The sequence below is a fragment of the Anomalospiza imberbis genome, chromosome 3 (genome assembly GCF_031753505.1).
Source record: "Anomalospiza imberbis isolate Cuckoo-Finch-1a 21T00152 chromosome 3, ASM3175350v1, whole genome shotgun sequence".
NCBI lineage: Eukaryota > Metazoa > Chordata > Aves > Passeriformes > Viduidae > Anomalospiza > Anomalospiza imberbis.
This window is the reverse complement of record NC_089683.1, coordinates 67,896,050-67,918,197: the sequence shown is the minus strand read 5'-3', so window position 1 is coordinate 67,918,197 and position 22,148 is coordinate 67,896,050. Positions and strand designations below refer to the sequence as shown.

The 22,148-nt window shown below is 37.2% G+C and overlaps 1 protein-coding gene and 2 long non-coding RNA genes across 11 annotated transcripts in view; 2 read left to right on the top strand and 1 right to left on the bottom strand.

Annotated features, from left to right (window-relative positions):
* WDR64 (WD repeat domain 64) overlaps nt 1-22,148 on the top strand; it is a 259,862-nt gene that overhangs the window by 51,522 nt on the left and 186,192 nt on the right. For 4 of the 8 annotated variants that reach the window (XM_068184940.1, XM_068184936.1, XM_068184938.1 and 1 more), the window contains 11 exons: nt 1,189-1,279; nt 2,739-2,781; nt 4,045-4,178; nt 5,639-5,744; nt 7,377-7,438; nt 7,833-7,942; nt 8,729-8,914; nt 12,312-12,411; nt 12,989-13,063; nt 13,245-13,278; nt 14,007-14,119. In XM_068184940.1, the coding sequence (XP_068041041.1) occupies nt 1,189-1,279; nt 2,739-2,781; nt 4,045-4,178; nt 5,639-5,744; nt 7,377-7,438; nt 7,833-7,942; nt 8,729-8,914; nt 12,312-12,411; nt 12,989-13,063; nt 13,245-13,278; nt 14,007-14,095 (1,030 nt within the window). In that variant the 3' untranslated portion in view covers nt 14,096-14,119. Of the gene's footprint in view, nt 1-1,188; nt 1,280-2,738; nt 2,782-4,044; nt 4,179-5,638; nt 5,745-7,376; nt 7,440-7,832; nt 7,943-8,728; nt 8,915-12,311; nt 12,412-12,988; nt 13,064-13,244; nt 13,279-14,006; nt 14,120-22,148 lie in introns of those variants that run through there. The other 4 variants (XM_068184941.1, XM_068184939.1, XM_068184942.1 and 1 more) reach the window with 3 other exon arrangements.
* LOC137471009 (uncharacterized) lies at nt 14,620-15,597 on the top strand. Of its 2 annotated transcripts, none has more exons than XR_010997354.1 (2): nt 14,620-14,696; nt 15,272-15,597. It is a non-coding gene; the product is annotated as an uncharacterized lncRNA (long non-coding RNA). The 2 variants fall into 2 exon arrangements; XR_010997353.1 differs by having other exon boundaries at nt 14,785-15,597.
* On the bottom strand, nt 16,931-19,422 carry LOC137471007 (uncharacterized). Its single transcript, XR_010997351.1, has 2 exons — nt 19,186-19,422; nt 16,931-17,971 (listed from the first exon to the last, which is right to left on the bottom strand). It is a non-coding gene; the product is annotated as an uncharacterized lncRNA (long non-coding RNA).

The window sequence follows — 22,148 nt, the reverse complement described above, 5'->3', positions numbered from 1 at the left end:
AGCTTCCATAGGTTGGTAGTGTTGGAAGAATAAGAGAATTTTAGCCAAATAAGCTCATTTTGAAAGAAAGGCATTGCACCTGTACATCACTTCAGAAACACTTGTGTTCCAATGGATATGCAAAGGCATTGGTAGCCAAAAGGATTCAGTATGGCTTAAATACTTATGCAGCTTTAAGTTGTTAGCAATTAGACAGCTTTTTTGCTCTTGTGAACCATAAAGCTGGTTTATGGTCTTATGTAGCTTTAAAATCTTCAAGTAGCTTATGCTACTTGATATCAGCGCTACTTCACTGAAGATAAATTCCCTTTTTATAACTACATGATAATTTAATGATTAGTTTAAGAAATCCTAGCTAAATTTAAAAAAAGGAGTGATTAAAATTTATGAATAGATTTTTTTTATAAATTAAGATAAGCTTTTACTATTCTTAAACAGGAGAATCCTACAATGACTTGGAAAATCATACAGTCTTAGGATGTTGTGTATTTACTAGGAAGATACCTGGATAACTTTGACTGTGATCATACACACACACACACAAATGTTCAAGCATGATAGAAAATCTGTAAAATCAAACACTGAAAATTGCAAATTTATGGCCCCAGCTGCATAGTTTCTAACTATCCCAATTATTCAGATACTCTTGCCAAAAGCAGAGCAGCAGTGACATTAGTGTGTTATGTGGCAAGAACTACTTATTAACACAGTAAGAATTTTTCATTACTCAGAAACAAAACCATTGAAGATCACATCCATTCTTTTTGCCAGTATTTTCTTCCACAAAACCACATTATTGAGAGTTTTCATAACAATTTTAAAATAAGTTTTTATGATCAACTGAAAACTATTTGCAGAGAAAGTACTGGGTAAAATGAAAGGGAAAAACCATTGGTAGGCAATTAATTTTTCCTTTTCATGCCTTAAGGATGAATATCAATGTTACTTTTCAATTACTATGGATTTCATTAGCTCAAAACTCCTGCCAGGAGAGGTTGGCTGTGTAATATGCAAATATTGCCTAGTTACTTTAAAAAATATATAAAATAAATAACTCTTAGTCTAATCATTCTAATCAGTTTAAGTACTATTTTATTATGTTTTTTTAATGCTGAGTGATGTTGATTTCCAGGTATCAAATAGTATCTTTAAGAATGTCAGTGATCTTCAATAATTTCTTTCACACAGGAAAAGAAGTTCCCTGTCCCCTACTCCTTCTGTGAGGAGCGATGCCAGTGCCATTGCAGAGCATAAGGGAACTTCTTTGGACCTACATGAGGTAGGTATGGTGGTTTGATGGATTTGGTAGCATTCAAAACAAATTTCTGTTTTCTTTTTGGTTTTGATTTTAAAATACTGTAACTTACTAAAATGCCTCCCTAACACTGCCCACAAAACTAAATATCAAGAATTATGAAGCAATTAAGAATTATGAATTATGAAGAAATTCGGAATTAAGAATTATGAAGAATTATGAAGAATTATGAAGAATTAACAAAGCTTTGTTTAGCTTTGTTAAACTGACTGTCACGGTGCATTAAGAATCCTTTGTTAGCCAGCTGGTTCTCTGACACATGGAATAGCTAACTATCGAAGTGTTTGGCAGATACCTATCACTAGCAATTCTGACTTTCAAATAGGGGTATACAAGGATTCAAGGGGGAAGGTAAAATAGAAAAATTATTAAGTACTTGAAAAAAGCAGAACCACTTCAACATTGGAGCCACACTTGTTTGGATACACTCTTTCAAATGTAAGTTTTTTTTTTTTATTATTATTATCACTGTATTAGTGTCTCAATCTGTATATTTTTGCTAAGGATAGTGTTATAGGTTTTGTGACACTTTTTGGCCTTCTATGCCAGAAGGACATGCCATACTTGCAGAGCAATAAAAAGTAAGTAGGCAAAAAGAGGAAAATCCTTCTATCTCTCAGATTCTTACCAGCATGTTGTTTCAGCAGAACATGGCACTTGGATAGATTCCCAAGCAAACTCTGGCTTAATTGCCATCTGCAAACTAAAGTATCCAATACACTGTGCTGTGTCCTCATTAGAATAACAAATGGAAAGTGATTTTCAGCCTTTAAAAATATCCCTGAAAGTTACATACATCAAGCCTTACATATAAATGTGTAGGATAAGATTTAAGTGACTTGTCCTCTTCTGAGATACCTCAAACACTCGAGGCCGCAGAGTTTTCCCTGCCTTATTTGACTTGGCAATTTCTGACATCAGTATACTGATTACTCTCAGTCTTGGGGATCCTCAGAAGCCTGTGTGGCAAGGCACAAATGAGGATTTCTGAAAATTCCCTTACTGAAAATGCAGACATGAGTAAATGTTTATATATGTATAAATGTATTTATAAACTTTGTTAATTTTTGCTCAAGGCAGTAACAAGACTATATGCATGTTCTGAATGACATTCTCAAAGAGATCTCAAAGGTTATATTCACGATTGTGACTGACTTTGCTTGTCTTAAGAAATTAAGGCTATTCAGCTAAATTTACATTTAACATGCTCCTTAATTCCTATTAATTTTGGTTTTGATTTGTTTGTCTGTTTATTCTCTTCAAATAAAGTGTTTCTTGCTTATACTCAGTGAAAATTGGAGGAATATTTGAATAATCCAACTAAAAAAATAGGTTCTTACAATAATTTCAACTAATAAACTGTTCTGTAGTTACATCCAAATTCCACTTCCTAATTTTCTTACATTTTATTCCTTTCTTTTAGAAAAATGCAGAAAGTGATGAAATTAATACTGAAATAAAAACAGGTACAGAAAGATGTTTTTCATTCTTTTTTATGTTGATCCACGAGTTCTGCCCAGATTCTTGTAGAAACTGAGTTTGTCAGCTTGTCTGGCAAACATTGTTTAGAATAATTGGGATACTTTTGGTATGTGAATGACAGATCTCATCATTTTCTTCTCCCTCCTGATTTGCAGTTATTTCCCAAAAGCCAGGCTAGGATGCAGGATATGCAAGACGTTAATTGCTTTTTTTCTCTAAGCTGACATGATAACACTTTCAGAGTTTGGGAATGTCAGCTATACACACTTTTCTTCTACATAAATATTCAAGCAATGAATTATTGAAATAGTATAGCAAGAGCCAACTTGAGTCAAGCATCAGTAAATGGCCTCACATACAAAAGCTTTGAAACTAGGTGAAATTTTAGAAAGAAAATTCTTCATTATGGTGTCTGTCCTTAAAAAATCATAATCAAGGGAGAGCCTAGTGCCTAAGAGTTAAAGCTGTGCAAATGAGTTGGTGAATTTGCAAGAAATAAATCCTCTAGGTTCTTCTGAATCCCTTAGAAATCCTCTGCTGGAAAGCAGAATTTCCCAATAATAAGAAATTTTATCATCTGCAATATGTATTTAAGATCAATTTATTTGGGGAAAAAAGCACACCCTAAAACCAGAATATTCCTAAGCCTTGTAGTTGCCCAGTGAAATATACACTGATGTTAGGTCTTGCATCCACTGAATGTCTATGAAGGTCCTACCAGCATCTCCAGCTCTGGAAAAGTCACAGCAGAAACTCAGAATGGGTCTCTGTGACCATCTCCTTGCGCTTAGCAAAAGTTTTCAATTGGAGAAGTAAGTATAGAAATATATTATTCCCGAATTTTAAAGTATCATCTCATTATTAAATTTCACTGCTGAATTCATTGTTATCTCAGGAAGCCTCATGCAGAGGCTGCACATTTGCCTGGTAGCTGTCCACTGTCCTGCACTCCTCCTCCACTCTCATTTGTGCTTGCCCTTCCTGTAAAATCTAGGGCTCTCTTCTAAATGATGTTCCCCTACATCACTGAGCAATAGTTCTGGCTGGTTTAGCTAAGATAATGAAGATTGTTCCCATTCCTTTTCAGTTATCTTTATCTATACCACTAATGTTTTTAGAGTAACACCACCTTGATGATGGGTTTTATTTTCAAATGTAATTATTTTTCTTGTGTTATGTAATTTCTGTGCATTGAAAAGCAATACTAAAACCTTTTGAGAATATATATGATCATTTGTGTTCCAAAGCAGAAGAAACAACTAGCTGTACGGACACCCAAAATCCAAAGATGAATGAACAGTTGTTGAAGGCTAGAGCAGGACTGTCACCTCTGCTGGCTTCTGCTCATGAAAGTAGCTGTATCCGCCTATGGAGTATTCAGGTAGCCAACTGAATGTCTTTGGGAAGGAACTGGAACATTGAGAAGATAATGCCACTAATCTTTGGAAAATTGCTCTTTAACTAGCAATTGCAGAAGCAGATATTTATTGCATCTTTTGGTTATCAGTTTCTTCCATGGACACAAATGAGTTCTGCTTTAGTAATTGCAGCAGGGTTTAATGGCAAGTGGAAAACAAGGAAACATGATTTGAAGTAATTATAACAAACTGATCTAAATTTATGTGAAAGTCTAGGATTTGATTTTTCACCCACAACACTTACCTTCTAAAAAAGGATGATATGCAAGGCAGAGTGTCCTACTCTCAGAAGAGGCTTAATATGTCTGGAAAATTGTACATGTTAGCTAGCACTAGTAGGGTAACAAACCAGGAGAGAATAGTGTCCTAGCACATAACATAACATCAAAGTGTTTGGCAGATACTTATCACTAGCAATTCTGACTTTCAAATAGGAGTATACAAGGATTCAAGGGGGAAGGTAAAATAACTACTGTTATGGGCTTGAAATGGGAAAGGCTTATTTGTCATATCACCTCAGATCTATAGGACTTTTCCAGGCATCATGTTACTCTAAATAAGATACACAGAGTAAATACAGCAAGAAGGGAAAGTACCATGATATGATTGGTTGATTGGTAATATTGCTCATTGTAGCAGACATTGATCATAAAAAGTCAGCCATGTAAGGCTTTAACAGGAATCCCAGCTAAAGCAAGTCATGGGAAGAATTTTTCAGAAAGATGGTGGGGTAACTTGCAGACGTTTTATGCAAAATAGAAAATGATGGTGGGTAAATGTATCCAAGTATAGTAGGTGTGAGCTTTGTTGGGTTTTGTTTTCTTCACAGTTGATATATTAGTGTGCTTAGATTCCTACAGGGATCTCCAAATTCATATGCCAATGGTGTCATCACTGGACTGATTGTCATCATCATTACATGGATGACAAAATAAGAATCTCCTTATCAGCAAGACATTCTCCCTCACACCCTCCCAGTCCTGAAGAGGCAATAATGCAGAAAGTCTGCTGGTGCTAACTTGAAAAATAGAACAAGCTGGTGAAGGAGACATTATGGGCCCATTTGCAGCAAAAAACATTTCAGTAGCAAATGAGGGGCATTCTGATGTTATACCATAGCAAATGAGGGCTAAGTGGTGAAGTAGGGGTAGCTACAACTAGACTGACTTGCCTGAAGAATTAAAGAGCTTGTCCTTTCAACATGCAAGAGACAGCAATCCAGAAGAATACACAGCTATCTTCATCATTTGGTGGACTTAGGAATTTACCACCTTTGCAGTTTTCTGAAAAGATATGAGCTCAGTAATGTTGACTATATAAAATCAGTGGCACTCAAATTCTGATAAGTTAATGTTTTCAGTGTAGGTATTATAAGATAAATATGTGGGGGGTATTTGTTTGTTTGTTTGTTTGTTTGTTTTAGGGAAACTTGATGAAAGAACTTCTGCCATTTTCAGGACATCCCTCAGGTCCTCTGACAGTACTGTGTACAGACATCTTCACTAAAATTCTTTTGACAGGCAGTACAGGTGAGTAAACATGTTCGTCATTTTGTTCAGGACAGTCAGTAGGACAAGAAAATATCATGGTGTAAATGTGCCAGAAATGTGAAAATGATGGTCCAACTGCTGTCAGGTTTTCTCCATAAAAGCTATAATTAAATAATTGTAAAAGATGTTTTGTTTTATGAAAGGATGGTAGATTGAAGTTTAGTGTTATCATGTTATCAGTAGAATTGTTTTCATAAAAGACATTTAAATTTTCTTCATTTACATGCCCTAAATCTAAATTGTGATATTGATCCCAAGAGCAAAGATTACAAGCAAAAAATTTCAGTTCCATGGCAATAATACTAAATAAAAATTTGCAACTTGGGCTGTACCAAGAGCTGTGATTCAAACACTGATACGGAGTGCACAGTAATGGCTCCAACAGTACACAGCTATATAGGAAAAGCACTTCTCAATACTAGCAGCTCATTGCTGGATATTTAATTTCACATGAAGTCTGGCTTTTGTTTGGCAGAATGTTCAAAAGTTTATCTGCTGTGTGATTCTTCTTCAAACCTTTGGAATCCCCCTGGCAATTTTCCATTTCTGTGTCTGTCATAATGTCTCACTTTTCTTTTAAAATACATATTAGAACTGTTTTCTGCCAGCTTCCTGCTCCTATGTGGTCAGGTATTGGATGGAGCAAGGGATTTTTCCCCTTTTGTTTCAAAATTGAGCAATAATTTGACTTTATACTGAAAATGATGATGAGTTTCCACTCCTCTCTGATTCAAATGAGTAAATGAGTTCAGAAAGGCAGCATGCACTGAACAGAATTTCAATTAATTGTGGAAAAGCATCCACCCTACTGCCTACTCATTTGATGCTCTCCCTTTGCCTTTTTGTGTTTGTGTCACTGTGTATTTGCTTTTCATGCTTTCCACACTCTTTTATCTGCAGTGCTGCTACCAATTTTCTTTCCCCTCTACAGATTTCTCCTTGTTATAAAAAGGTCATCTTCTCTGCCTGCGTCCTCCCTTGCTTGCAAATGTACAGTCCTAGAAATCAAATGTGACTGGTATGAAAGTTGGAATTACACAAAATATTCCTTTGTCTTGTAGTAGAAATGAGAAGTAGGAGGCAACTTCATCAGGAGAGGGGGAGCCTAGGCAGGAAACAGAGAAGTTGTGGATGATAAGGAAAGTGGTTCTTTGATTCTAGTTTCACATGAGTGCACTAAAAGGTTGTAAAACATTAAGCATTCATTATGTATACAGTTAATTAAACTTTGTCCATTTTGCCAGGATTGAAAACCAGTGTAATCCCCAGGAAGCTCTCATACCTCGGCTGTGCAATAGACAACTCTCTTGACAAGATAACTCTTGTTTTTCACTCATAATTTAAAGAAAAAGCTTTATCTTCCATTTCAAACCTATCCAGTTAATGACACATTGTTCACAACTTGCATATGTGTTTCTTTGCATATTAATGAACAGTCCATTATTTCTACTCTGAGCTTGACAATAAGACAGTTATATTCACTGTAAACAAACTGAACTGTTTTCTCTGCGTTATTCTGCCCCGAGTCTACTGAGAGTAAACAGCAGGAGCAAGTGAAGGTATAGCACTAAAGAAACTTACTGGTGTTTTGCTTTCTCCTTTCTGCAACAGAGGGATATATTTTTCGCTGGAACATGGCCTCATTCTTAGAAGATTCACGAAATAGAAAAAATGTAAGGAATTACCTTTAAGACCTTCTTTTTGAACAGTATACCCAGACAGAAAAAAAAAAAAAATGCAGAGCTCTACAGGGGAATGTTTTCTGCATATAAAGATGGTGTTTTGTGCTTGAAATAATAACTTGATGCTGTGGGGGAAAAAAACTGTAAGTAAAATGGTGTTAGCATTATTTCATTGTGTTCAAAGAAGGTATATTAAGAATGAATTTATCCATGTCCCCTGGGTGGTGTTTCTACCTTTTGCCATTTGCAGGCTGTTTCATGAAGGGATTATTTTTTTCATCTCTTCTAATTTTAAGAAAGACATGCTGATAAATCCACTAAGCTAGCAACCATGGTCGGGTACAGAACTACCTCAAATGTGGTTATGTTGCCTTTTTCCCCTCAGGAAATAAAGGAGGAGCTCTGCTGGAGGGCACATGCTGCTGAAGTGGTTGACTTATTTATTGAAGAGGAGAAAAATGTGGTAGTGACAGCATCCATTGATGGTTCAGTCAGGTATAAAATGACTAACACTTCTTACTGCTGTGGCAAATCAGTTGAGCTATCTTCAAAGTTCCTTTTCTTGCTGCACTTGTATATAGACTAGAACTTTAAATACAGTGCACTTAAATAAAATGCACTGCATGCATTTTCTGTTCTGCACCCAAAAGAGCTGGTTTTAATGTAACACTTCTCCAGAAGTCAGATCTTTTGCAGACTGTCATTTTCTTTCAGCCCTTGCTTTACTTTTACACATAGGTAATGGCTACATAATTTTTTAAATTACCTCCTGCTCTAATCCTGTTTTAGCTTTCAGTACTTGTTAAATTGACATGGATCCTAAGCATGGCATCTAATCAATATGTATGCAATTAGACCATGGAAGCTTGAAGATACTTCATAGACCACTATAATTCCTTCTCAGCTAACAAGTGACTTTGAAGGGGTTTCTCTTGGTTTTTTGGAAGTATTAAATGCAGAAATTTTGTGTCCTACTCTGGTGGCAGAGTTTACTGCAGGAACAATTCAGGATTTTGGTACATTTACTTTTCATTTTTGTAAATACAAACATGAAGTGGATTTTTTTCTGTTTTTTACAACAACTTTCTGATTTTTTTTTCACTCTCAAATTATTTAAATTATAAAAACAATCTCACTGATGTTTTTTATGACTAGCACACTGAACTGTAGAACAGTGCTACAGAATTTGATAATGTACACAATTATCTTACTTCTGTTCCACTTCTAAAAATATCCATTTTTCTTTCCTATTCTTTCGCACTGCTTCTACTATGTCTGTAGGCTTTGGCATGCCAGGACTGGATATTTTTTTGGTTACTTTGGACAAGCCAGGAAGTTTGACTTAACAGATACCAGTCGGTTGATTTTGCCTTCTGATGTTAATGATTTTTCTGCTATAATTAAAGAGGAGAGCAAACATATGGAAAAGAAGAAGGTTATATATCCTCTCGTGCTGGACAGAGACAAGTAAGATCTCATACATTTACATACATGTATGATTGGGGGAACAGTTTTTAAAACACCTTTCATCTGAAACAAAACACCTTTCATCTGAAAGTCAGAAAAAAAAAGTAATATTTGTTATTGAGAAAAATCTTTTTAAAGATGGTTTTTGACCCAGTATGGATAAATCTTTTCCTTTTTATGACTTGGTGACAGTCAGGATTAGGTGACGTTCAAGGTTTGAACTCAGTAATAGTGATGACTAAATACTTGTCTCAGCTTTTAGTCTAATTAGAGGTTGTATATTATATATGCTGTTCATGTTAGCAGCCTGTTGCCTGAACAGCTTAATGTGAATAGTTTTGAGCAAAATACAAATCCTTCTAGAAGAATAAACCAAGTTTAATCTTTCAGTTTAAGAAATGGTCATCTTAAACTTGCTGGGATGTTATGGATACATTCACATACATGGGTAGAGTATTCACAGGTCATGGCATTCTGAAACTGGCATAAATGTGTGTTCAATAGCAGTGTTGAACTTTTCTTCTAGGTAGAATTCTTAAAGGAGATGGGTTAGTTACAAGTCCAGTCAGAGAACCTTGGCCTGTTAGTTTAAGTGCATATTTCTAGTCCTGAAACACTCTGGTTCATTAATTAGTGGATTAACCAAGTGAACAGAAATATTGAAGAAGGCGTCTTCAGAGGCAATACACACAGTGTCTTAAGTAACAAAGGAGTCCAAATATGGAAAAAAAATATTTAGGACTTAAAAATTCATGCATGTTTAGTGGTAAGGTTTCATAAACCATGTCCATTCTTAGGCTGCCTTTCAAGCAAAGTAATTTGGGACAATGGAAAATCTCTAAGGTGCTTTACTGTTACCCCATTTAATTTGGTATCCTGCTAATAATTATTATTCCGTGGAGTTTTTACTAATATGAGTAGTGTCACTGCAGTTAGAACAGTAATTCATCAATACAGAGAAGTGCTTGGCTGTGTTTGAAGGACCCCTGTAGTTCCTCTGAATAGTCAGTAGCCAGTTTGAAACCTCTGGAACCAAAGTTCCAGAGTCACTGAGTCAGCTAACCTGAAAGAAACTTTCCATAAATTACATGCCTGTGTCAAAGTATGATAACTTTTTGAGTATTCTTCAAATATTTCAGTAAAGGAGAATGGCTATCATACATTTAAACACATTAACTAAACAGACAAAGAGCAAGAAAATAGGAAATGCTTAACTGTCTAGAGAACTAGAGAAAAAAAAGCAGCCACACTCCGTGCAATAGAAAGTTTCAGTATTATCTTTCTACAAACTTTGTGTGCTGTCACCTCAAGAGTGACTTGGTTCCTCTGGATTAACTGTACCAAATATTGTAATGGAGAGCTAGCCAACCATCCTCCAAAAGGTTGTGTTACTTATGGATGCTAGGCTTTGTACTTTGCAGGATGCAGACAATTGTCTTAGGATAAGTCACTTATCTTTGCCATGCTAGTATAAATCACTTATTGGATAACTCATATGATATTCATCACCAAGATAACATTTTAGGATCTCAATTAAAAAATCGTGTTAAAGTGGTATTTACAGATATATATTCATTGAATCATAGAACCATTAAGGTTGGAAAATATTTCTAAGATCATCGCATCCAACCATTAACCAAGGACCACCATATTCACTTGTAAACCATATCCCTCAAATGCTACATCCAGATGCCTTTTGAACACTTTCAGGAACAGTGGTGACTCCACCACCTCCCTGGGCAGCCTGTTCCCCTGCCTTATTACCCTTTTAGCAAGCAAACTTTTCCTGATATCTAAGCTAAATCTCCTCTGGTGGAACTTGAGACTCTTGTCCTGTTGTCATCTGGGAAAAGAGGCCAACCCCCACCTGACTACAGCTTTTCTCCAGGCTAAACAACTTCAGCTCTCCCATCTGCTCCTCATAGGACTTATCCTCTCAATCCTTCACCACTTCTGTTGCCCTTCTCTGGACTCACTCCAGTACCTCAACATTCTTCCTGAATTGAGGGGCCCAGAACTGGACACAGCACTTGAAGTGTGCCCTTACCAGTGCCGAGTATAGGAGGACAATCACGCATAGTCCTGCTGGCCACACTATTTGTAAATCACAGATTGGATATCCCAGAATATTCTGAGTTGGAAGGGACCCACAAGGATCATCAAGTCCAATTCTTAAGTGAATGACCTTTACAGGGATCAAGCCCACAGCTTTAGCATTATGAGCACTATGCTTTAGCCAGCTGAGCTAGTGACTATGTGCCATTGTCCTTCTTGGCCACCTGGGCACAGCTGACTCATGTTCAGCACCTCCAGGCCCTTTTCCACGAGGCAGCTTTCCAGCCACTCTGCCCCAGCCTGCAGCACTATCAGGGGTTCTTGTGACCCAAGGGCAGGACCTGACACCTGGCCTTGTTGCAACTCATACCATTGGCCTTGGCCCATTAGTCCAGCCTATCCAGGTCCCTCTGCAGAGGTTTTCCACGGTCCAGCAGATCAACATTCCCATCCAACTTGCTGTGATCTGCGAACTTACTGAGGGTGCACTCAATTTCCTCCTCCAGATCATTAATAAAGATATTAAACAGAACTGGGCCCATCAGTAAGCCCTGGAGAACACCACTTGTGACTGAGTGCCAGCTGGATTTAATTCCATTCCTCACCACTCTCTGGGCCTGGCCATCCAGTCATTTTTTTACCCAGCAAACAGTGCACCTGGCCACACCATGACCAGCCAGCTTCTCCAGGAGAAAGCTGGGGGAAAATATTCCCCAAATGTGAATGTACTTGAAAAGGCACAAACCCATCTGAGCAGCATAGGTGCTTACAGTTTAAACAAACATCTCAGGAGATAGATTGAAAAATGCCAGGAGGTAGATAGAGCCACATAGAAGAAAGGTCTCAGTTTCTCCCTGTAGTTCCTTATCTTGTGTAACCTGACTTATTTTTCTGATTATAAAGGCAACTGCTAATCTGCACTAACAGACACTCCAGATAATTTCTTCTCATGACTAAATTTGGAAACCAGACATATGAGCAGAGGACACCTTTGTTATGAAAGTCACATTCAGGTGTTCTAGTGAGAACTTAAAGAAATGCTGAAAAGTCATTACCAGAGAGTTAGCACATAACTCTTGTAAATGGTGTTTATATTAAGATTTCCTGCCTTCTACAGGTGACAGCCATACCTGGATTGACAAAATATTAGTGAAGCACTCCATGACACCTATGAAGCTCCTAATATAAATTATATTTTGAAGATATATGAAATCACTTATACTTCAAAATAATTTCACTTTGGAGCCTAGTTCAAATTTCATTTTGGAGTCATATATGACTATTGTGTTCATAACTGTCATTTTGATAGGAACTTCAGATTTTTTCTGTCTTGTATGTACAGGTTGAAGTCACTGACCGGATCATCTTCAGATTTTGAAAAGGCTGGACATGAGGAAGCAGTTCATGGCTTCAAGTTTTTCAGAGCTCTGGCTCCTGAAAAGGTAGCTAATGTATATGACAAATTTATGTTCTGTGCAATGTATAGGAATTTAAATTGTATTTCTCATTTAAAAATTATCCATAAATAACCCTACATATCTTTCTCATTCAATGGACAAGCTAGACAAAAATGCAAAAACAGAGAGATCTAAGAAATCTCTGTGGTTTTCATTCTCATTTTTCACATTTCCAAATTTCAGTTTAGAAGGTAGCACAAACTGATTAACTGGTTTAAACATGTAAAAGAAACCCTAGAGTCTTCCTCCGCTCCAACAGAAATCCTAAATATCTTAAGTTTACTCTAAGGATGTGTGAAAATAATAGAATAACAGTGAATTCCTGGTTGCATACAATAGTTCTTTCAGGGTTCCTACTAAATCAGAAGCCAGGAGAGTTAGATTTCATTACATATACTTTCTACAACTCTAATTGAATATCAGTGAAGCTCTTCCATCTTTACCTGGCTTTAACCTTAAAAGTCACAGGAATATAAAACTTCTCTTGCAGTTGTAGTAAGAATGTCTTCATTACCTTTTGTCTTTAGCTACTAATGCACTGACTTTGGCTTCCCTTGGTCAGCTCCAACCTTTGGAAACTTTAGAGTTTGTAAGCAAAGAGGCTGGTGCAGTGTTTGGGTTTCTTCCTATCTATGAGGTAAGCACAAGTGTTTTCTACCTTTTGTGGTAGTGCTCATACCTCAGAAGCCATTAGCACTTGTACTTTATTACAGTGACATACTCTGACATTCTGCTGTTAATTGTCTGCTTCTCAATTTAATTTTCTAATATGATTTGCATTACTCCCTATCCAACTCCAACTCCAACTTTGGTGGAAGCTTGAGAATCCAATTGAAGCGAGCATGCCAAACAGTGAGTATTGGCAGATGTTTACTCCTCCTGTTCAACCTCATGTCAGTAATGTTTTGCTCAGACTGGATTCTTTTAACCAGCCCCAAACCTATTGATTCCCATCTGTCCAAAGCTTTGAGTATTTTAAGGTAGTACTATTTTATGGATATTAATGATCTGATCTATTGCAAGCTGACTAGCAAAGCTTAGGTGTTTCTTCTATGGAGCAAGATCAGAATATTCCACAGGCTTGTCTATCCCACATATCATAGGACAAAATTAATCACCCCTAGCAAACGTGCTGATCCCTTTCTGTAGAGGGTACCTAGAAAACTGACTTGGATCAGAGCTAGATCCTACATGGCCCGTTAGGTGGGATTAATAGGATACTTTGCATTCCAGCTCTGCATTCCAGCTCTGCATTCCAATACATATGACCTAATCCTTGTACATGCAGCATTACAGCGTGTCAGAAAAAACTCAGGAGCACAGTGTTCAAATGGTTGGCACATATGCTACTTTTCTGACTATTAATGTACTTTGGAAATCTGTGTTTCGTTTTCTTCCTGAAAAAGAAAATAAAATACTCTGAAGCCAACGGCACTGCAATGGATTTACAACAAAATGAAATCAGACTTTTCTGTAAGCTATGTGCACAAAAAAATATTTTTTGTCTCTGCTGTAACAAAATGCTATCAATCTGGTCTATTCACCTTAGTATGTTAATTAGTTCTTGAATTTTTTTTAAGGTCTTCAAAGGATCAAAGCTGAGAAGTCTGGTCACAAGGGACAGGAAAAGGATCCAGATTCCATTGGCGACTTGAGTCAAGACACATAAATGTAGTTTCATTTCTTCATTTAAGTGGATTAGCAGATTTCTTTTGTTATTTTTTCTCAGTTTTTCTTTTCAACTACATTTAAATCTATTTCATTATTAAGTAGAACATATAGAAAACAGATCTTTACTTCTTTTCCAATCCACGCAAAGAATAAATTCTAATAAAGCCAGTGTATGATTATAACTAGATACTGAAAAGCCCATTTGACTTAATGTATATTTGCTGACAGTTACTTTCTATGTCAAAATCGCTGATTTCCTCTCTGCTTCAATTTGTCCAGTTTGAACTTCTGAATATTGAATATTTTTTTCCTGCCAGATTAATCATAAAGTCAACAAAGAGTTAATATGTCCTGCTGTTTCTGCCTGTTTGTTCCTTGCTTATGCTTTCAAAGAGTGTATTCATCCTCTAAGCCAGAAAAGTGTCTGCTGAATTCATATTCAATTAATTATCCATCATGATTCCACAAATCTTTTCTTGCATTTTAGCATTCCAGGACAAAGTCATAACATTGTCATAACATCAGAGCACAGAACACATTTTCATCCTTTGGCTAAGCCTACAAATGGTGCCAAGTGTCTCACCTTAGTGAAAAAAAAGGTAATTGCATATGCATATAATAATGCATATAACTAGTGATAATGCATATAACTAGTGATATTATTACCTATTATTTTGGGGAAAATAGCAGGTTTTCTATATCACTGGTATTGAATGGTGTTTGACCTGCTGCCTTTCTTGAAAAGACATTCTTCTCAACAACTGAATATATAATGACTTGCAATTATTTACCTGCCTTCAACTTGCAACAAGGCTATGGTGGATTTAAGGGTAGCTGCAAAATATCTTGTGGGAGTATATTTCAAATTCTTATGATCAGCTGTACTGGATCTGGCAGGGATTCATGTAATTTTCTCCATAGCAGCCTGTATGGTGCTGGGTCCTGGATTAGTAAATAAAACAGTGTTGATAACATACCAGTGTTTTGGCTACTGCTGAGCAATGCCAGCACAACAAGGTGGTTTTTTTCCCACAGACAGTGAGTAAGCTGGGAAGGGACACATCTAGGACAGCCCATACCATATAAGATCTTCATGGAATGGAGAGGGGAAACCAAGATGTTCATGGTTATAATGTTTGTCTTCCCAAGTTGTCTTCCCATTATGTGTGCTGAGGCCCTGTTTCCCAGGAAGTGGCTAAACAAACATCTGCCTTCTGGTGGCAAGCAGTGCTTGAATTTCTTGTTTTGCTTTGCTTGCACATGCAGCTTAGCTTCACCTATTAAGGTGTCTTCATTGTGGCCCAAGAATTTTCTCACTTTTGCTCTTCCATATCTCTTCCCCATCCCACTGGGACAAGTGAGGAAGCAAGCAAGAAACTGAGTGGGCACTTGGTGCCTGCCAGAGTCAGCCCACCACATTAGCCAGCCTTGTGATCAATACTAAAATCAGACTTGTCTGACAAACCAAGTGGCACCAAATAAAGAGTGATCTGCCATTTACTGTTTGTGTTCGTCTGACCCGTGATTTAGCAGTTAGCATATGAAAGGTAACATTCTTGCAGTTCTGAGTCCTATGTCATTTTGAAAGCTACGTAAAGTCTTCTTCATTTACCTGGAAATTGCCTATCCTTCAAAGGTTATTAAAAGTGCACAGTTCAAGTTCAGAGAGATCCTTACACATTTTTTGATGCTCATATATGTTACGTTTTATCATATGTGATACAATATTTTCTTTTTGGCATTGTCCCTACTAACAGTCAGGCCTTGTCCCTGCTAACAGTCAGGCCTAAATTATTTTACTGTGGTTGCAAGATGCAGATATCCCACTTCTCTTCTGTTAATTCACTGACTACTTACTTCCTCAAAACTGACTATTTACTCAATATTTTCTTTTTACCAAACTTTTAGCAGTGCTAGGATTTCATAGGTTCTTAATTTTCAAATTATAACCTTTTCAGTCTCGCTTCCTTTTCCCATCAGTTTTCTTTATTAATTGCCTGTGTTTTCTAGGAGTTGACTTATAGTCATGGCTATTCATGCCACTATATTCTCCACTGTGCAGAAACTATCCATAATGGAGTACTATTGCCAGTAAAAATCAAGTGTTTAATCCTATGGTGAGTGAAATAATGGACAAGCTCTCAGGAGGGAAAGGAGGGAATCATGCTGTAAGGAAAACTGTCAAAAATGCATGATGTGTGTGTGCTATCTTTATCAGCCTTCCGCCCAGTCACTACCTTACTGTTATGCTATTTAAAGTGTGACAAAGTTAGAGTGCTGTAAGTGGTATCAGATCTTTTTTTCATGATTCATTATATTAAAAAAAAACTGGGGTAGATCAGACTGCATGTCATTGCTCAGCATTACTGTTTACTTCCAAACCCTAAGCCTTTATAAGCACCAAACGGAAACTGGTCCTGGCCCCAACCATTTTATACAATTATATTATCCAACTGTCTTTCTTAAGTGTCAAAAGAAAAGCAGAGACATTTAATTTTTTGAACAGATAATCTACTAAGGCATTGCACAGAATTTATTAGAAGATTAGTTGTTTATCCTGCTCTTCAAAACAGAGGATGAGACTGGAAAGAAATTAAGCATAGGCAAGTGATGCTTGCACCCACTCATCTTACAGCAGTCTTTTCAATGCTGGGTCTGGTACAAAGGTGTGTGTTAATGGATTTGTTGGTATTAACTGTGGATTTCCTCTATCTTGATGCATTTCTTTGCAGGATGGTTTCTTTCTACCTGCATCCACAATTATATTGCACTTAAACGTTCCAGATGAATGAGTTGTTTGATTGATCCAGACTATATATAATAACTATAATAACTACTCTATTAAGGAAAGGCATCTTCACAGGACAGCCTCTTTCAGCATGGCGGAAGTTTGTGCTTCTGCTGGCTGCAGTAGTTAGTTTGCCAGAATTTCATTACAGCCCTTGCCAGTGCTTTACAAAATCTGTGACGCTCTTCAGCTGCCCTCACCCACTGGGGCAGTTCAAGCTGAATGGCATCAATGGTGCCAGAACTACGGGAACCAAAAGTCTTTGTTATGTACCCACCACTATAATAGCTTCCATTATTTGGGCTAGGATTAGATGGAGAAGGCACACAAACATAACTCTTATTTTGTCCTTCAATATATTTACCCAAACTTCTGTTCCCTGCAACCAAAGTCTCAGAAGACACATTGACCACCTGACTGGCCAGATGCCTAATTGAGGAATTCGATGCAGAAAAGACACCCGAGTTAAGGGAAGTTTTTGAAAGTGTGTAACCTAGTTCTATCCACCTTTCAGGATGTGCTTGTCCGTGGATATCCAGAATTAGGCCCCCTGACATCTGTGATTTTGCAGTGGTCAAAAATCCCATATAGTCCTCCCAGGCCTGTTCTGCTTGGGGAATTCCAAAGGAAGCTTCTTCCTTTTCCCTGTTAGCATCCATCTTGAACCTCTGTAGATGGTTTATGATGATATGTGGGAAGAAGCCATCAGTAATTTTGTTGATTTCTTCAGCAAGAGCCTGAGCCACCTCTATAGTATACCTGTCTTGGTTGGTAGACACTTTGCACTTCACAGCATTTTGACTACTTCCAGGAGGACAGTCATGAGAGAAAATACAAGAGGATGTCATCACATCCCAACAGGCAGCCTCTCGATCAGGGATGTCTTTAGGTTCCATTGATCCACCATGCGGGACAGAGAGAATGAGGTTCATGTTGCCCACTTGATATTCTGTGAAATTATTATGACCAAATATAACATCTTTGGTGCCAGTGACTTTCAAAAGCAAAGGTAAAATGGAAAGGAGGAATAAATACATGTTTTTCATTTGCTGCTGCAAGACTCAACAATATGGAATATATCAGTACCTACAAAAAAGCAAAAAACAGACTCTAGATTACTTTCAGTTGCGAACACATGAGACTGTTCAGCTGCTACTGGCACAATTAGTTAATGATTAACCTATTTTAGTTTTATTCCACGTAGCACAAAGAAGAACACTTATATGAGAAACAGAAATTAACAGGGCACTTAGTGTGGCTCAATGTAACAGATGCAAGGGAAATGGTAGGCTACTGGGCCTCCCCCATTTCCCCAGAAAGCACAAACAGTATTTGATCACCCTATCTGATTTCAGAGAATCATCCCAGCAAAATATCTGATTTTTTTTTTTGCATCAAAGCCTCTCTTTTTTAATTTCTGAAATGTAAAAAAATTCTAACAGAATTTGATAAAACATCTGTATGACATTGACCTGTGTGAAATAGCTTTGTATTACTGATGTGGTTATAGAGGCTATGTCAGTCCAGACCAGCACTTGTGTGACCAGGCTTGTGTAAAATAATCAGACTGATAAAAATTGAGTGCTACCAAGCTCCGTCTCTAATTATGCTCCCGACCAAGTTACTTTAAGACCTTTATAGATAGGTACTATTGAGTGCATTAAGTAGTGACTCTGTTCTCTTTAGTTTGCAAGTCTCCATTCTGTTCAAGTGACCTAAGATATTTTAAAGCCCTCACTAAAAAAGCTGTAATTCAGCAAGATGTTGACAGGTCTTTCTGTTTTGAAGATGTCTCTAGCAAGATCAGCGTCTTGAGTATAACTGTATCTGGTGGCTGTAACATGAACCAGTAAAGTCAGTGAAATCAGAATAAAAATAGATACTTTTCACTTCCAGGAGTAAAAAAACCTCCTCAGTAAAGGCCAGATGAGGAGTATATAGACACATGTATTTGCAGATGACTCAGGGTACCCTGTTGTCTGGTCCTGCCTCTATCATTACAGCACCTGTGGAAATGCAGAAGATAAGAGGACAGACAAAGGGGAGAGAAAGAAAGAAGATCTGCACAAATCTATCCCCAGCTTTTGGCCTGAGACTATGTATGAGAGCAGCCAGTAATACTGAGAGGGCAGTGGGCACTGTAGAAGCACCTGCCATCAGCTGCCTACTCTAAGAAAGGCAGAGGGCAATGTCACCCAAATAATGCAGCAAAATATTATTTTCCTGCTATGAGGGAGTGCTGCTGGATTTTTAGAGACAATCTCTCCTGCCCACTGCACCGCACTCTGAGGAGCCTGTACCTGAAAAATAAACATCTATCTTCTGCTCTACTTTCTGGGCTGAAAGTCCCATAAAAGTCTGTGAGCTGGAATCAGATATCTGAGAATCTCAGCTGCAGTTTTCCTGTTTAAGACAAAAGATTTTTTTGTTTCATTTCAAGCTTTCATCTAAAAGCTACTTTTTGTAGAGCTACTGGCTTAAAACAAGATTTTATCCAAGGCCCGTATGGTTCATGTTTCCCTAGACGTCCCTGAAACACAGACACAGTGAACTAGAACCTGCTAGTTCACTGTGTGCTACCAGAAACACTGAGGAAAGGAACGCTGTCAAACATTATTCAAAATCCCTTTTCGCAGAAAACTGGACTACACATGTAGAGTAAGTCTAGGAATAGCCTACCTGAGGTGCAGGGGGATCCAGCACCAAGTGAAATAAATCGACAGCAACAACTCCCTGGAGGCTGCTCACCCGCCCAAAAGGACTCGGGTTTCTTGTCTCAGGCTCTCTTTTAAATAGGATGACACAGCTGCTCCTTTCCCACAGCATGCCAAGCTGTTTGTAGTTCTCGGCAGCAGTTCGCTTGTCTTTCTGCAATTTCCTGTTAATTATTGCATCAAGCTGTTAATGCTACTAGACCACACCTGAATGATATATGGAGAGAGAGCTCTATAATTCCCAAATTGAAACATGGCACAGCTCATGTTCTAAACAGACTTGGAGAGTCTGGAGACACCTGTGTTATTGTGAGGTAAAAAAAAAAAAAAAAAAAAAAAAAAAAAAAAAAAAATTAAAACAAGAGTAATTTAAAGTGGTAGTGATGACTGCAGGACTAGTTTGAAGATTTACTTACAAGAAGCCTCTAGAGGCCAGGATGAGCCATGCGGCCACAAGAACAGAGGCTTCAGCAGCACCCGGATGTGTGGTTTCACAACGACAGATCACAGGGGATAAAATATGCACTACTGAGATACTAGTGTGAAAAATGCATATTATATGGCTCTATGCAGATATTTACTATATGTATTATGCTAGGTTGGAAAGTTATGCTGTAGTATAGTAACATTTTAATAATATAGTAAATGTAGTTTTGTAATTGAAATTAAGCTTTAGTAGTTAAAATAGAAAATATGTGTGTGTGGTATTCTTTTTGCTCAAGAGAAGGAGAAGATAATCAAGAAATTCTTCACACAGAGATAACAATTATAGAAACCCCTAAATCTTCCAGAGGAGAGGAATTTATGGCTTTCCTTATCAACAAAAAAACCGAACTTCTCCAAACTCGACTTAGACTTCAAGGCGCCTGGGATTAACAGGAATTCCTCAACAAGTACCGGACGAATTTCTTGTTTTAAATAAAAAATATGCATATTCATGAAGTGATTTGTGTATGCAACAGGTTACCCCTCTTAAGGAGGGAATTCTCTTTTATCGGGGTCCTTCTCCTGGCTCACTTTTGTCCAGAGAGAGGTACCCAGCCCGGGCTGTAACTTTTTGCTGTTATTGTCTCTTTAATTGTCCTAACTCTAACTGTTTAATCTTTATTACTATACTTGTATTAATTTTTTTCCATTTTATTTTTATTAAACTTTTATAAATTTTTAAAACAAGTGATTGGCGTTTATTACACTAGCATTTAGCATGCTTTTGTTCTCTATACTGACATTACGTTTCCAGAGATAAAAACACTTGCCACACAAGTGGCACAGTGTAGCACAAGTGCCACACAAGTGTAGCACAGCCAAACTTAAGACAAGTTCAGAATAGCTACTAAGCTAACATAATCAGCAGATACCCATAACAAAACTATGTTAACTAGGTAATCTAGGTTTTTAATAACTTTACTAACGCTATTCATATAATATTTTCCTGATAAATAAGGAGCTTTTAAAAACATTTCCTCTGCTACTAAATATAGTTTAAGGATGTCATCCTCTAAACTTCTCTCAAGTGTGTACAACTGTTTATGAATTTGCTGGTGGTGTTAAAGTCTGTGTTCTTAGCTAAGCTAAAAAAAGCTGTGAAAATATATAGTCCAATAATAGAAATTTCAATAAAAGACAGATAAAGGGTGTGGTGAATGTAATGCTGCCACCTATCAGAGAAAAATCAATTTCTAAGAAATTGATTAAATAGTCCAACTAACTTCCAAATTAACTTTTTGAGATAAAAGTGATCAACTTCTTAAGCAGTGAAAACAATATAGTAGCAGTAATAAGAAATTCACTGAAATTTTGGGAAAATTATTGTAAACCAGACAGTCTATTAATATCACTAAAGCTGATGGTCTGATTGTGAGCTTCAGCAAAGGGCTGGTTTTCATTACGAGGATTTTAATCTTCTGCATGAAGACACTTTCACCTGTGCCAGACACTGCACGGAAGGAAGTTTAGTAAAAATCTGGAAGATGCCCTTGCCCATTGTAGTGGGCACAAATTTGATTTTGCTTTACTTGTCCATGTAAAGGTTAGATATTTACATCAGACAGTGATCCCATTTCCTCTCTTTAGGATAGCTGTATTGAAAAAGAAGCAGTTCTAGAGGTACTTCAGTGTTTTTATCTTGGGCACCTATCTCAAATTTCTGTTAGGGATCAACAGGGCCATACTCAGAATGGATCTTCTTTTTTAATCACATGACAGAAAACAGTTGCAAAGAAAATAAAATGTTTCTGCTATACTTTCTACTTCAAGATCTCTTTAAAATGTATTCTGCCAGTCACTTTTACAAAACTGCTCAAAGAAAGAAAAAAAATACACAGCAGAGATTTGGCATAGTAATTTACAGTCTTACCAGTTCTCCTGATACAGGAGCTACTTGTGAAAGAAAATCATTCTCTCCATTACTATTACTCTAATTCTCTCTACTACTTGTAAAAAACCATAATGCAGTGCTGCTTCCTTCCCTGTTTCATCTGGTACCTATGGGAAATAAAACTGCAATACTATGGTATTCTTCAAAGGAATAACCCACCAAAATGTTACCA